This window comes from Triplophysa dalaica, chromosome 6, assembly GCF_015846415.1.
Source record: "Triplophysa dalaica isolate WHDGS20190420 chromosome 6, ASM1584641v1, whole genome shotgun sequence".
Classification (NCBI taxonomy): Eukaryota; Metazoa; Chordata; class Actinopteri; order Cypriniformes; family Nemacheilidae; genus Triplophysa; species Triplophysa dalaica.
The window spans coordinates 25912179-25925725 of NC_079547.1; the positions used below are offsets into that span (position 1 = coordinate 25912179).

General features: G+C 38.6%; 3 protein-coding genes across 9 annotated transcripts; 2 read left to right on the forward strand and 1 right to left on the reverse strand.

The window, feature by feature from the left end:
- Window positions 1-126: 126 nt before the first annotated feature.
- On the reverse strand, window positions 127-2548 carry tusc2a (tumor suppressor 2, mitochondrial calcium regulator a). 6 transcript variants are annotated; one of them, XM_056751243.1, is made up of 5 exons: window positions 2473-2531; window positions 1770-1826; window positions 1407-1612; window positions 1093-1213; window positions 127-703 (listed from the first exon to the last, which is right to left on the reverse strand). In XM_056751243.1, exons 3-5 carry the CDS (start codon window positions 1553-1555, stop codon window positions 638-640), a joined length of 336 nt encoding a protein of 111 aa, XP_056607221.1. In that variant the 5' UTR covers window positions 1556-1612; window positions 1770-1826; window positions 2473-2531; the 3' UTR covers window positions 127-637. The 6 variants fall into 6 exon arrangements, with proteins under 6 accessions (XP_056607221.1, XP_056607220.1, XP_056607218.1 ...); XM_056751242.1 differs by having other exon boundaries at window positions 2462-2513; XM_056751240.1 differs by lacking the exon at window positions 1770-1826 and having other exon boundaries at window positions 2473-2548.
- Window positions 2549-3432: 884 nt separating this feature from the next.
- On the forward strand, window positions 3433-6708 carry hmga1b (high mobility group AT-hook 1b). Its single transcript, XM_056750766.1, has 5 exons — window positions 3433-3726; window positions 3988-4086; window positions 4186-4263; window positions 4688-4738; window positions 5285-6708. The coding sequence occupies exons 2-5, from the start codon at window positions 3997-3999 to the stop codon at window positions 5351-5353; spliced, it is 288 nt and encodes a 95-aa protein (XP_056606744.1). The 5' UTR covers window positions 3433-3726; window positions 3988-3996; the 3' UTR covers window positions 5354-6708.
- A 1012-nt stretch (window positions 6709-7720) lies between these two features.
- Window positions 7721-13525, forward strand: nudt3b (nudix (nucleoside diphosphate linked moiety X)-type motif 3b). 2 transcript variants are annotated; one of them, XM_056750498.1, is made up of 5 exons: window positions 7721-8013; window positions 8640-8750; window positions 10843-10887; window positions 10975-11059; window positions 11163-13525. In XM_056750498.1, the coding sequence occupies exons 1-5, from the start codon at window positions 7915-7917 to the stop codon at window positions 11357-11359; spliced, it is 537 nt and encodes a 178-aa protein (XP_056606476.1). In that variant the 5' UTR covers window positions 7721-7914; the 3' UTR covers window positions 11360-13525. The 2 variants fall into 2 exon arrangements, with proteins under 2 accessions (XP_056606476.1, XP_056606475.1); XM_056750497.1 differs by having other exon boundaries at window positions 10975-11056; window positions 11151-13525.
- Window positions 13526-13547: the final 22 nt, after the last annotated feature.

The following is a 13547-nucleotide window of genomic DNA, read 5'->3' on the forward strand; positions in this document are numbered from 1 at the left end:
CAATAAAAAAACTGATCTCATGTTGCCTATCACAGTTTATAGAGATAATAGTAGAAGAAAGGTTCTGGCCTTCATTCAAGCCACCTCTATTGAAAAACTCTTTCAAAGCTCCCAACACCAAGCCACAAAATTTGAGTCTTTTATTTAAATCTACGAGATAGACACTGCAGGACGGGATATGCATCAATGTTTCATCTTAATCATAAAAATTATACTTGGAATATTAAAGACTGCAAACAACAAATAAACAGAACACAGATGCAACTATTTCGTCTTCTAAACTAATTTCTTCAAGTAATTCATCTCTTCGTTTACTGTACAACAAGTGCAGATCTGCTCAGACAGAATATAATATACATGACAAAAGTAGAGACACAGTGATTGGTGGATATCCACAAACACACATGATGTATGTACAGTCCCTGCTCTTCACACACACACACACACACCGACACTCTTATTGCACATGTACACCTCGTCGTACGTCACAGGAGACAGAACCACACACGTCTACTGTCTAGAATGACCCACATCAATAAATGTGATTCATCTTTTTGGTCAAGCGAGGCGTCCCGTCGTAACAAGAGAGCCACGGGGCATCTTGCAGAAGAACGTCAGAAGGGTTCTGGATGTGTTCTTATATTTCACAGAGGATCACGGGAAAGTCGACGTGGATCCGGGGGTGATCCAACTCGATCGTTCCCTGCAAATACGAAATATATAACATCATACATTGAAACATGCTTTTGGCACAAAATGACCTGAACAATTCTTTTGATATTATCAAGGGGTCTAGGTCACACTCAGAACCATAACGAGCTATCAATAATGTCATTATGTAAATTATAAAGTGTATACGTTACACATAATTGTAGCATTGCCTTCCAGTACATGCTTGTTTTAATAGGAATGTGGACATTCAGGATAATGAAATACTTTATCAGAATCACGAACTAGACAATAAGAGGTTTCAGTCAGTTAAAAGACATTTCATGACCCAGGCAGTGTATTTCATAACTCGATGAACTGATCAAATTGCTTAAAATATTTGAAAGGATGAGTGACCGGGCGAGGATCAGCAGCACATCTCACCTGAGGTATGAGGTTCTTCTGAATTCTCTTCAGCTTGGCTTTCTTTCGTCCGTTCTTGGTCACCACGGTCTCCTCATAGAACTCATGAGCCAAATCACCATCTTCATCAAAATACAACGAACTGCAAGAACAGACAGCAGCCGGTGACATGAGGTCTGAATGGACCGTGAAATGTTTGAACGAGACATCATTGGTTAATATATCCGTTGCCTAAGTGACATCATCGAGCTATTTAGGACGCGTGTAAGTTATTACAGTTGGAACAAACTGATGATGGATGACATGCTTTACACCAGAATCCCTTTACCCTTTACCTTCTCCTCGTGAAGATGAACGGTGTGCCACATTTGGATCCCTTCAGCCGAGCTAAACACTGTTCGCTGACCACGCCGGGTGTTTCTCCTGCAGCTCCGGCGCTGGTGAAAGGCCACACGCCTCTAGTTTTGGATCCGCTGCCTCCCATGTTTATAAATGATGCATTATAATGGAGGCGGGGCGGGCAGATCGCTGGAGTTCAATCCTGAAATACAGAGAATACATGGACGCTATGAAACAGAAGCCATATGGCTGTGCACTGCGTTTGTGGTCTGGCTTCAAAGCAATACAGCTGCCGTTCTAACTCTCTGAACTCGCTGCGGTCAGGGTTTATTATAGTCTGAAACAGGGCACTTCTCTACCTGCAGGCAGAATCCAAAATTACATGGTCAGTCACCAAACGCAAGAGAGAAAACTACCTGTGGAAAGTAAATAAACAGCCTGTTTAGGATTAGTCACAAACGGGTAAATAAATCAGTTTCGTTTGATATGTATTTTCCATAAGTTGTGTTTTAGGTTTTTATGTTTCAGTGTCACATTTAAATGTAGATTAATGTATTTCCTGTAAAGTGGCCTTTAGTGTATCAGGGTCGATCAAATCAAACAAAGCATGTCAGAATTATCCAGTTTACCAGCCAGATGAAGCAAGAGAGAAATAAATGAATGAATGAAAGAATCATCACAATCTCTCCCACATGAACACGTGAGCATCTGCTGAACTGTCACACATAGAACCACGAATCCCATTTTAACCATCATAACCTCTCTGTAATTCACACATTCACAATTATATATATATATATATATATATATATATATATATATATATATGTGTGAAACAAAGCTGTACTGTTATTTTAAAAGTCGTTCAATGAGCACGAGTTAAAGAGTAAATGTTAAAGAGTTATATGGATGAAAACAGTCTGGATTATCTCTCTCGCGCTGCCCTTCGACGCTTTAATTCGGTTTCTTAACAAAAATGATCGCAGTAAAAGCAAAGAGCATAGCACATATATCATTCATACATACATCATACTAAATACATCAAACATACATCATACATACAGCTCATCTCAGTGTTTTTGGTTCTTCAGGACAGTCGTCTTGATGCGTCTTGACGTAAGTGTATACGTCATCTCTACGCGCCCCTATGCGTCATGCCTACTGTGCCACTGTCCCGTGTTTGTAGTTTTTAAAAGTCCTGTCAATACAAAAAATAATAAAAGCTGTCGTTTTGCTGGAATATATTTAAACTGTAAAAAAAATTCACTAGCGCGTGTTAATTCTGTATTTATTGATATGGCTGTTTTTTAGTGTAGAATGTTGTCGTTTATTTTATTGAGCTTGTGTAGGACCTTTGCCTTCTTGTTTGTTACATCTCTTTTGAAGTTTAATTTATTTTAATTCTTTAGTTTAATTTGGGACTTTTATTCGTGTCTAAGACTTTTTTAATTATAAGAAAACGCCTCAATATGTGATGGAAAGTTATAGTTAGAATTTAATGTTTATTTTTATAGTGACTCAGAATGTGTGCAAATGTGCAGTTATTGTGATGGCCACGTGTTTACTCAAGAGCCAGAATAGAGAATCTGATTTGAGACAGACAGTGAATGAGGATTTACATAAGAATATTTTTTATATGCATTCCTTAAAGAAAATGTATCTTTAGCATTTATTTAATCATTAAGATCATATAATAATTTAAAGGTTTGCTATTACCCCCTAACACATGATATTTTACTCTGAAACGTTTTAAATTGAACACAGTTACAGAGCCAAATTCACAGGACCCAGGATACAGACTATATTTCTTATCCATGGACCACATTCATGCTGACCCCAGAATAGTTAGTAAGTAGACTAGCTAGACCTATTCTTGTTGATAATGCTATTGATGATGTAATTTAACTAATTATAGTGCTAAATTTACGCCTTTTTATTTTCAAGAACTAAAATCAAACACTTTTCAAGCATGGCTTTGCATGCGTTTGTACTTGGCGCCACCAATTTGTCACATGCAGAAATGAAGCACTCGGAGATCCGCCTTCCTCTCCATCAACCTGCGGCGCGTGCTGTTACGCTATTGGCCTTTTATTCTAGTGACACGGCTGCTATTCTTGAAGGCGCTCTAATCCGTGTATCCGTCGGATAGGACAGAGTTAAATTGTTCTTTTTCTATCCGTGGACGTCGATTTGCTTTGGATTTCACTGCGCTTTATTGGCGGAGCGTCGATTGCGCTTTAATTCAATCGGCAGACATTACGCGCGCGGGAGGTGCGGCCACCGAAAACATTATTACCCTCACCCGACTAAGTGCATGTAAGTTAACGTTCTCTTGTGTCTTAAATAGTCGCACAAGGGCTACAGTGTTCATTTGCACGTCTTTCTCAAAGTGTAAACAGCTCAGTGACCATAAAGATAGACATGAGGTTGCATAAGCCGTTGAGCTTATACGTGCATCTCCAGTCATTTCCCATGAGATAATGCCATTCTGATCCAAATGGCTTATGTGCATTTGTATAATGCATTTATTACGATTTCAATAAACCTCTCTTCACTGTTTTGTTTTTCTTTGGGAAGTCTGTAAACATGAGTGATTCAGAGAAACAAGCGGTCTCTCTCAAAGAAAAGGACGGGATTGAGAAAAGAGGACGAGGAAGACCAAGGAAACATCCCAAGGTATAAAAGTGACGTAAAGCTGTAATGGATCGTATTGGTTAAAAGGATACACGCATAATATTTACGTTGCAGTCTAAACACACATATTTTTTGTACCAGGTATCAAGTGGCTCTCCAACTCCAAAGAGATCGAGGGGGCGACCAAAAGGCAGCAAAAACAAAGGGACTTCAAAGGGAGTAAGTGTAGGTTTGGTGTTTGGAATGAACCCATTATTTGTGGTATTTGGGCTTCGTCCTCCGCATGAATATAAATCTTTCTGCACTATTGCACTGGAGGGCAATCACGCGTGTCTCTATTTTGTCATATGCATTATTAATAGTGAACAGTGTGTGTCGAGATCTCATCTTCAGATCGACAGCAGGTGACCCTCCGTTTAGCCACTTAGCAGTGAACACAGGGCGCTCTGAGCGCATGCCTCAAGAGTTCTCTGTGAACCCGATGCACTCTTCCATCTGTCGTTTCCATGTGTTGACAATGTCCTCCTCTGCTGGTCGACTCTGAACACTGCTGCTGCTTTAAGAAAAATCAACTCATGACACGATTCTGAACAACAAGAGGTCAGTCATTCGTAACCACTTTGTTTGTTTGTTTATTTAATAGAAAGCATCTGCTTCTTCTGGAGACAAACCAAAGGGGAGACCTAAGAAAGAGGTACGTCTGAAAATAAAGTTCACCCAAAAATAACAACTCCATCGTTGACTCTCTCTGTGTCTTTTGAGTCTGTAGGTTTAGTAGAATATGCTCTCTCAAAGATGAATCATGTAAACAGAATAAATAATATAATGTAAATAGGATAAACAAGGTGAATAGATCTAAGATATAAAAGACATTAACATCAAATTTTCCTGCTTTCCTTAGAGCATGGCACCAGCAATGCCAAGGTCATTGGTTTGATCACAGGAGATTGCATATAGTCAAAAACAAATGTATAATACAGTACAATGTAATGTAAGTCGCTTTGGATAAAAGTGTCTGCCAAATGGATTAATGTAAATAGAAATAATAAATGCACCATAGCGTACAGAGTAAAGAAATATAGTTCAGTAATTCAGATAGTAAATGAGATAAAAACTTAATTTATGAGTAAATTACAGATTTACTTTTTCTTTAGATTTCGCATTTTAATTTAAGTGATGTGTTCCTTCACTTTCTTTTGAATGTCAAATTTAACATACAAACGTGAAGCTTTGCTTCCAGGAGAAAGAAAAGCATGCTCCTCAGGATTCATCTGAAGATGAGGAGGAAGATGATGAAGAAGAGCCGTAACTAACTCACCGCACAACACTACCTTATACTCAACTATCCGTCTGCTCTCCAACACATGAAGAACACAGAATGTCATTCACTTCCTTCTGCGACTCAACTGCACCGTACATATGGAGTTTCTGTTTTTCTGTCAGATATAGAAAGCAGGATCATATATGTTGAGTGTTTGCTTGTTTTGTTCTCTCTCTCTCTCGCTCTAAATATATATATATATATATATATATAGATATCTAGTTTTTGATTTTACTATACGGTATATACACAGATATCTATCTATTTAATGGAGATGCTTTTCTATTTGCGCTTTAGTTTTGTATTCTGCTGTCCATGGCTAGTTTTAGATGAAGTTATCATTTGACTTTGACATCATCATCAGTCGTTCTCTTACAGCAGTATGCATTCTTTTGAAATGTAGTTTAGCTTATTGTGAGACGTTTCATAGGACTCTAAAACCAGTGAATATTTGTTCAGAGGCAGGTTATTGTATTTTATTATCAAATATAAGTTGCCTGGGCCACGTGTTAATATAGATTTAGCGTGGAAGTAGCATGTAATGTGTAATTGTCTTTAAACCCCTGGCAGTCAGCATCACTGGTGCATGCTTATTTGTAGGACACTTCAGAGGTTTCTGGAAGGATTGTTCACTTTTGAAGGCGTCCAGTTGTTGCTGGTACAGTTTGCACTTTGAAGACCGCATCACAAATCACATCTCTGAGATATGGTCTGTGTGAGACATTCCATGATAAAACAACAGGCGTTTGAGAGCCGAATATTATTGTACTGATGGAGAATGTAACCATTTTAGCAACAAACGTTTGGGTTTGTAGGATAATAACATGATGGAAACATTCACTTACACACTTAGTTTACACTTTTACTCCTCACAGGACTGTTTACATAACAATAGCAACTCAAGGTTATCCACACCAAAGTGCTTCTGGAGAACTGAATGAAATACATTTATTTCGGATCATTGACAGTTGCAGTAAGAGATCCTGGAGAGAAGTCTTTGGGTGGGAAATGAGATTGTCCTCAAGGCTTCTTTACAAATAGGAAGTGGAAACAAAACCTATAACCATATGATTTTCTTTTGAATACTTCAAGATTGTGTTTAGTGCTTTGGAATCGTGAGATATTCCCCTCAGGTATTAAGGTGTGAAGAACAGACAGCACGTACCCAAGAAAACACAGATGCTTCAGTTGTAGAAGCACCCTTTATTCAGCTGTGAGTGTTCGTGTTGCAGTAGACGTTCTGTTAATACAACATTAGAGGTCTATATGTGGATTACATTTATTAACTATTTATTTCAATGTGTAATGTGTGCTAATCTTAATAAAAATACTTTTTCAAATGATTCATGTATGGATGAATTCTAGGCCTTTGAGACCAGTCGATATTTCAATTCATTTTCAATAATTGATAACTGTATTAATATAATATTAATTTTTACAATAATGTATAAATGGTTACAATTATATTTTTTAACAAAAAACACAGCACAAAAATAACTATAACACATAAGTAAAGTTAGCCTTTTTGCTGTTTTCGACTTTATTAAAAGACAATTAATTGTAAATATGTAATGTTTATAGTGTTATAACATATATAACATATATATTAGGGATAAACGATAAATTATCAGCCGGCAAATTGTTATTTTTAATGTTATCAGCTGACAACACAATTGAGGCCGATAAATTATGAATTATTTCCTCTGGTCAAAGCACTTCAGCTCCATGCTGCTCACAGTTAAACCCCAGTCCTGTCCTTCTGTCGAGATCATTCACTCACTGATATTACACTGATGTTACAGTTATTTATGAATGTGTAAATTGAACAAAAGCATACTGTTTAAAGCCCATTGCTGTCTGAATGCTTTCTGTCTTGAGACCTGTTAGACTCGTCGCTTTTAAGAACATTTATCTGGGTTGCTCTGTAAGACAAGTTGACAAGCTATAGAATCTTTAGGCCTAACTAGTGTAAAGGAGGTTTTGTACATCTTATGCAGGTAAAAAAGAGAATGAATTGTTACTTTGTTTTCTGCGGTGAATGTTCTCAAATAAAAGCAGAAGTCCACTTTTTCCCATTTGTTTCCATTAATTAATTTATTTAAATATATTATAATGTTAATATTTAGACAAGCTACTGTTTATCGGCCAATATATCGATTATCGCCTTTCAATTTTAAAGAAACATCTGCCAGAATCTAGACTACATATCGGTTTGTCTCTAATATAACATGTAGTTTGCATACAAATGTCATGCACGAGTGTGTGAGAGAAAGAAAGGAAGACTGACGTGCGCAATTTCATGCCCACATGCCCTATTCTCTAAACGCCACGACGTGCTTTTGTCGGCATGCGCCGTTGGCGTTACGCACATCGCGTATCTGTTCCGGTAATGGCGTCTGTGTGCGAGATGCGCTCGGCTTCGGGAAAATGAAGCGCAGGAGAGTTTATTGTCAGTAATAAAACTCGCGGTTTCCACACGCGGACTTTGCGTCTGTATCTGCCGCAGGTTCAAGATCCGATCTCAGTCGTGACGCGACGCGCAGCCCGACATGATGAAGCTGAAGTCGAACCAGACGCGCACGTATGATGGAGACGGATTCAAGAAACGGGCCGCCTGTCTGTGCTTCAGGAACGAGACCGAGGAAGAGGTGAGTCCCGGTGAACGCGTCGCGCGGATCACAGACCTTCGGATCTCAAGCGTTTGACGTTCAAACGCGAGCTAGCGGCGTGCTAGTGCTGGTTAGCTCGGGACTAGTCAGCTGTGTTGGCCTAGCGCCGTACAACCCGTGAACGCGACGAGCTCAAAGTCGTCCGCTAGACACGGCGAAGAAGAAACGCTCGAGGCGCGGGGATAGCGAAGGGCGCGTCGCGTTGTCGCGCTCTGGTAGGCCCGTGCGTGGGTAAATCTCGGTGTTTTATCGCGTCTTTATTAAGCACTAATATCAACGCATTGTCATGGTTTTACACACATGCCATTAGAATACTTTTATTTGAGGATATGCACCATTTGAACATGTTGTTAGTATAATATTTCCACAATGTAAAGACTTTAGTAACGTCAGTGTTTTGGACGCTGTAATGTGGTAATTCTGTGGTATTCTTTGGAGTACATTGTTGATTTATTGTGTTTTAAGTAACTTGGAGAATCTGATGTCATCTTGTGTGTTTATTGTGATTTCACGCACGAACGCGCACAGAATACAAATATGTGACAGATGAACTTGATGTGACACAGAGATGTGATGATGTTGTGTTGTGTTGTGTATTCACACAGGTGTTGTTGGTGAGCAGCAGCAGGTATCCTGACAAATGGATCGTTCCCGGGGGGGGGATGGAGCCCGAAGAAGAGCCGAACGACGCCGCTGTCCGAGAAGTTTGTGAAGAGGTTCGGCTTTTACAATAAAGTTACAATTCCTCACAATTATTTTAAGCGGAGGGTCTTTTCACACAGGAGGGGATTATTTTGCGATAACAGCCTGGTGCTTGTACATTATCCCACTTATTACACGGCTGCTCGTCACATGAGAAAAAAACTGGACATGAAATGTGATTTGAATTATTTTATGAGATTATTTTTACCGACTGCAGACCTTCCGCGAGAAAAACTCGTTAACTTTCGGTTTTAAGGTAAGAAACGACGTTCAAATGTCACGAACAGGCAAATTGGTTTAATCGTTTGTAAATATAATGTCTTATTACACGTCTAGTTGGAATGCTTGATTCTGATTGGCCAGTTGCGACATTTGGGGGTTAGTTATAAAAGTGATAATGTACACTGAAGAGGATTATTTCACCATAACAGCCGGCTGCTTGTACATTATACTGCTTATTAAATGACAACTTGCCACATGAGAAACACTGGACATAAAATGTGATTTTTAAATGTTTTATTAGCTAATTTTTACTGAATGTAGACCTTCAGTGAGGAAAAGCCATTTAACTTATTAATATATTAATATGTATTTATAATACATTTTTGTGTAATATTAAACTGCCCCTCTAAAAAATATTTGCAGCATCGGGGTTACAGGGTGCTATTAGTTTTGAGCCATTGTTATTTGAAAATAAACATTATATATTTGAAAATATCAACCATTGGAATGTCTTGGACTGGCCAATCAGAATCAAGCAATCAAATGAGGCGTGTACTAAAACAAAATAAAAGTACCAAATGAAAACTTGTATCACACAGCTGCAGTTTTGTGACATTCTTGTCACGAGCACATACAGTATAACTCTGCTGTCAGTCTTTGTTGTGTTTGTATAGTTTGTGTGTAAACAGTATATTTAGTTGTGCTGGTGTGAAAAGTCTCACTGCTGACAGTAAAGCTGAGGTTTAACGTTCATCACTCTCTTACTTCCTGACAGAAACACAGAGATGATCATCCTACAGTTTAAAGGGCATTAAACATGCGTTCAGCTGTACTGTACTTGTAGAATCTTGTGTTGTTTGTGTCATTTTGATTTGTGTGTAATATTGATGGTGTGTGTGTGTGTTCAGGACTAAATTTAGGCTGTGATAGACAGCGATGAACTCAGTCAATCTGTGTGTGACCAGCACGTGACATTTGGCCTGATGAGATGAATCTCCAGACACAGCTTTAGATCAAAGCAAACTCTCTTTTATTTCATTTGATATTTAAAGTATTACACAATAGTTATGATACCATAGAAACTATTTGGGATTATATAAAATGCTGGATGATACATAAAGTTTAGATACTATTTTCAATCTATTAATAGACGGAGGGTACACCATTCTTGACCGATAATGTCAGGGGGTGGTTACACAACACCATTTTCAACTAAAAACGGAAAACTCATTTGTTTGCATTACAGGTGTGTTATGAGGACCTCGAAATGCAAACATTTAAAAAGGGTTTTAAAGTGACATGCTTTTCATGGATCTGTGTGAACCGGATTATTTTGTATGTGAAACCTTCTAAAACCGCAAATGAAACCTTTCTGTTTTGAGCACATTGTTTTCTAAACATATCCTCAGAATGGCCAGAAATCATCCTGACATACATCATGTTTGTTATGTTTTAATGTTTGCTTAAAGTCTGCATGAAATTAAAAATGATCGTTCTTATTGTTTTACACAGTGTTGAAGTGTTTATTATAATTTATCTGTGCACATCATTTTTTTAAATTCATTTGCACTTGTAATCTTTGATCAAAAAGTTAAAGCTCCTCCCCCTCTTATAACGACCTCTATTCACTTCTGGTTAAAGGGGTGGGGCTGCAATGACTGACAGATTGCAAATGTCAATTCAAATGTTTCAACTTTCAACGATCTAATCAGTTGTCGGTTCACTTGGGTTTACATCACGATTAGAAAAGAAGACAATCGCTTCTTCCGTTTCATGCGACTTTATATTTGGGGGGGTGCTATGACATTAGAATTGTTTGAAGTTGAAATGATTGACATATTTTTGACAATGTGGCGTCAGATTAATCCTTTTATTCTTTCACAGGCCGGTGTCAAGGGGACTTTAGGAAGACTCGTAGGAATATTTGAAGTAAGTTGTATGTTAACGTGAGTCTGTATGTCCCCTATCTGAAGTTTTGTGATTGTTCTGATGATATAAACCTTGTTTCACATTCAGAATCGAGATAGGAAACACAGAACGTACGTCTACGTTCTCACCGTGACTGACGTTTTGGAAGACTGGGAGGATTCTGTAAACATTGGTTAGTAATTGACATTAAAGTTAAGGTCAACGTTATTTTTCCGGGTTAAAAGATGTTCAATTGTGTTTGATTTGCATCGTCTGGCTCTTTGTTGATGTGACAGGGAGAAAACGGGAGTGGTTTAAAATTGAGGATGCCATCCAAGTGTTGCAGTGTCACAAACCCGTTCAGGCCACATATTTCGCGGCTCTTCAGGAGGGCTGTCTGAACCGGAACGGTGCTCCGCTGGTGGCCACCATAGATGAAGATCTGTCACCCACCTACAGCATCAATCAGAGCTCCGTCTCCGACATCAGATAACTAATGCGAAACAACCGCACTTAGATGCTTCCTTCACTCGCGCTCTTACTTTCATTACTCTCTTCTCCTTTTCAGTTTTACGTCTTTAACACAAAACAAAGACACAAACAATGCTTCGCCAACCCTCTGCGAGTGCCGGGACGCTGACACAGACGTCAAGCGTTGGAGGAATACTTTTGTAAATTGAATACTTTTGCTGTTTACCGATTCGTTTTTCTTTTGTGCCGTGTGCTGCGGCCCGGGCGAGATTAAATGAACACTTCTTTATACAGTCGTGATGTAAACACACACACACACGGTGCATTAGCATGTGACATTCAGTATTTTACATATTGAGTTTCCTCTGCGCTCGTGTGTGTGAAGGAGGTTTTGTTAGAAGCGTGACTGTGAGATGAAACCGTGGGAATGCGTGAGAAGTGAATCGTTTTGCATGAGCACTGGTATTTATTTGTCATATGAGTCCGTGTGATGCCATGAATGTTTCACCTGTACGTCGTGTTTAATAGATGTTCTTAACTTCCCTGTTTTTCCTGTTGTTTTACCATCTTGTAAATATTCTGCGGGCACCCAAAAACACAGAGGGTTTCATATATACGACTGCCTGATTCCACTGGACTGTAATATTACCATTTTGAATACAAAACTTGAGTTAATATAGTACAAACCAGAACAGAAATAGACTTTGATATTGTAATGATTTGGCTTAAAGTCGCTTGTATAAAAACATTTTCCCCTGTGCGATAACTGATGATGTATTTTCTCATTTAATATCCGGCTGCATCTGGACATGTCACGACTGGAGTAAAATGTTTTTTTTTAACACCGGGTCATGTTGACTTGAATACTGGCTGTTAGCAAATGTTTACATTATATATAATATAATAACCACAGGACAAGTGCTTGGACTCCCAGTATCGCACATTTCCAAGAGGTTTTTCCCACATCAGACACGTCCAATTCAGCTCTTTCCATCTCTGCCCCCGAATCGCTGAGTTCAATTGTGTGTTTGTAGTGAACACGAGACAGTTTTTACATCTTTGTGTATTTCAGAACTGGAGAATGTTCAGCAGATTGCGTTTCACTTTATGTTCGAGCAAATAATATCTTTCAGTCCGCTTGTTTTAACCTCTTGCATGTCTCAGAAATATTACTTTACGTCTTCAGACACTCATTAAACCCTCGAGAGGCCTGACAGTTGAGTGGAGGACAGATTTTAATACGAGCATCATTGATGAAACGTCTTCTCTTATCCTTTGAGACGTCAAGGGCGTCTTTAAAGTCTAACTGCTCGCTTCAGTCTCGTTGAAAGCAGCGGTTGATGTGAAACTGTGAATTCTGAGCCAATGTAGTTAGCTTTTGTTTTATTTCCTCTTGTACAGATCAAATCTTTCGAGTGCTTGTTGTTCTGATGTATAGATTGTGGTACACGTGAGGTTGCGGTGGTTGGTGACCCAGAACTGTCGAGGGTCCGGCTTCTTATTTACAGCGGAGTGTTGGACTTTTAAGTGCATTTATATCAAGTTTCATGGTTTTTATTGTTAGCGTGTCTGCGAAGTAATGACAAACCCACGATTTAAGATCTGAAGCCTTTGGTTAACACTACATCATGCCGTTAAAATTCACATCTAGTGCAGCATGAAACACTTGAAGTGAATTATGAGATATGTGTGTTGGTTTTGTGGTTTGATGTGATGGTTGTTTTGGTGTACGTCTCATTCTCATGGCTGAAGATTGTTTTGTGTAGTGGACGTGGCTGCATTAATCTTAAAGATATAATGAACAGTTTCTCTTTAGCATGATTATTGATATTATTTCAAGTTTCTAGAAAACAAAGTCAAATCTAAACTGCTGCATTATTAATGAAGAATCAACCAGATGGAGCACCCATACAGTAAAAAAATAAAAGCACTTTAAATTTGTCGTACTCGCATCATTAGACTTTGAATGTAAATCACGGTTCGGCCACGGAAATTATATTTTGAAATTCTGTAATTGGTGTGTATGGGATGAAATGAACACGAAAATCTATCAACACTCCATCAAAGCTGTGACCCAGACAGGTGTACCCATCACTGGAATATTTTAATTTTCTCATTTTGGGATTGTGAAATCAAACGTATGAGAATGTAATATACATGTGCCAACTAATAAAAATACAGTATTTCATCTTCAAGTGTTCAGTGACTTT

Coding starts and splice junctions, on each gene's coding strand:
- tusc2a (XM_056751240.1), bottom strand. CDS start 1,555: ATGGGAGGCAGCGGATCCAAAACTAGAGGCGTGTGGCCTTTCACCAGC. Junction 1,214..1,406: donor TTCATCTTCACGAGGAGAAG/GTAAAGGGTAAA, acceptor CTGTTCTTGCAG/TTCGTTGTATTTTGATGAAG. Junction 704..1,092: donor AGAAGAACCTCATACCTCAG/GTGAGATGTGCT, acceptor TCGTATTTGCAG/GGAACGATCGAGTTGGATCA.
- hmga1b (XM_056750766.1), top strand. CDS start 3,997: ATGAGTGATTCAGAGAAACAAGCGGTCTCTCTCAAAGAAAAGGACGGG. Junction 4,087..4,185: donor GACCAAGGAAACATCCCAAG/GTATAAAAGTGA, acceptor TTTTTGTACCAG/GTATCAAGTGGCTCTCCAAC. Junction 4,264..4,687: donor ACAAAGGGACTTCAAAGGGA/GTAAGTGTAGGT, acceptor TTTATTTAATAG/AAAGCATCTGCTTCTTCTGG.
- nudt3b (XM_056750497.1), top strand. CDS start 7,915: ATGATGAAGCTGAAGTCGAACCAGACGCGCACGTATGATGGAGACGGA. Junction 8,014..8,639: donor GGAACGAGACCGAGGAAGAG/GTGAGTCCCGGT, acceptor GTATTCACACAG/GTGTTGTTGGTGAGCAGCAG. Junction 10,888..10,974: donor GACTCGTAGGAATATTTGAA/GTAAGTTGTATG, acceptor TTTCACATTCAG/AATCGAGATAGGAAACACAG.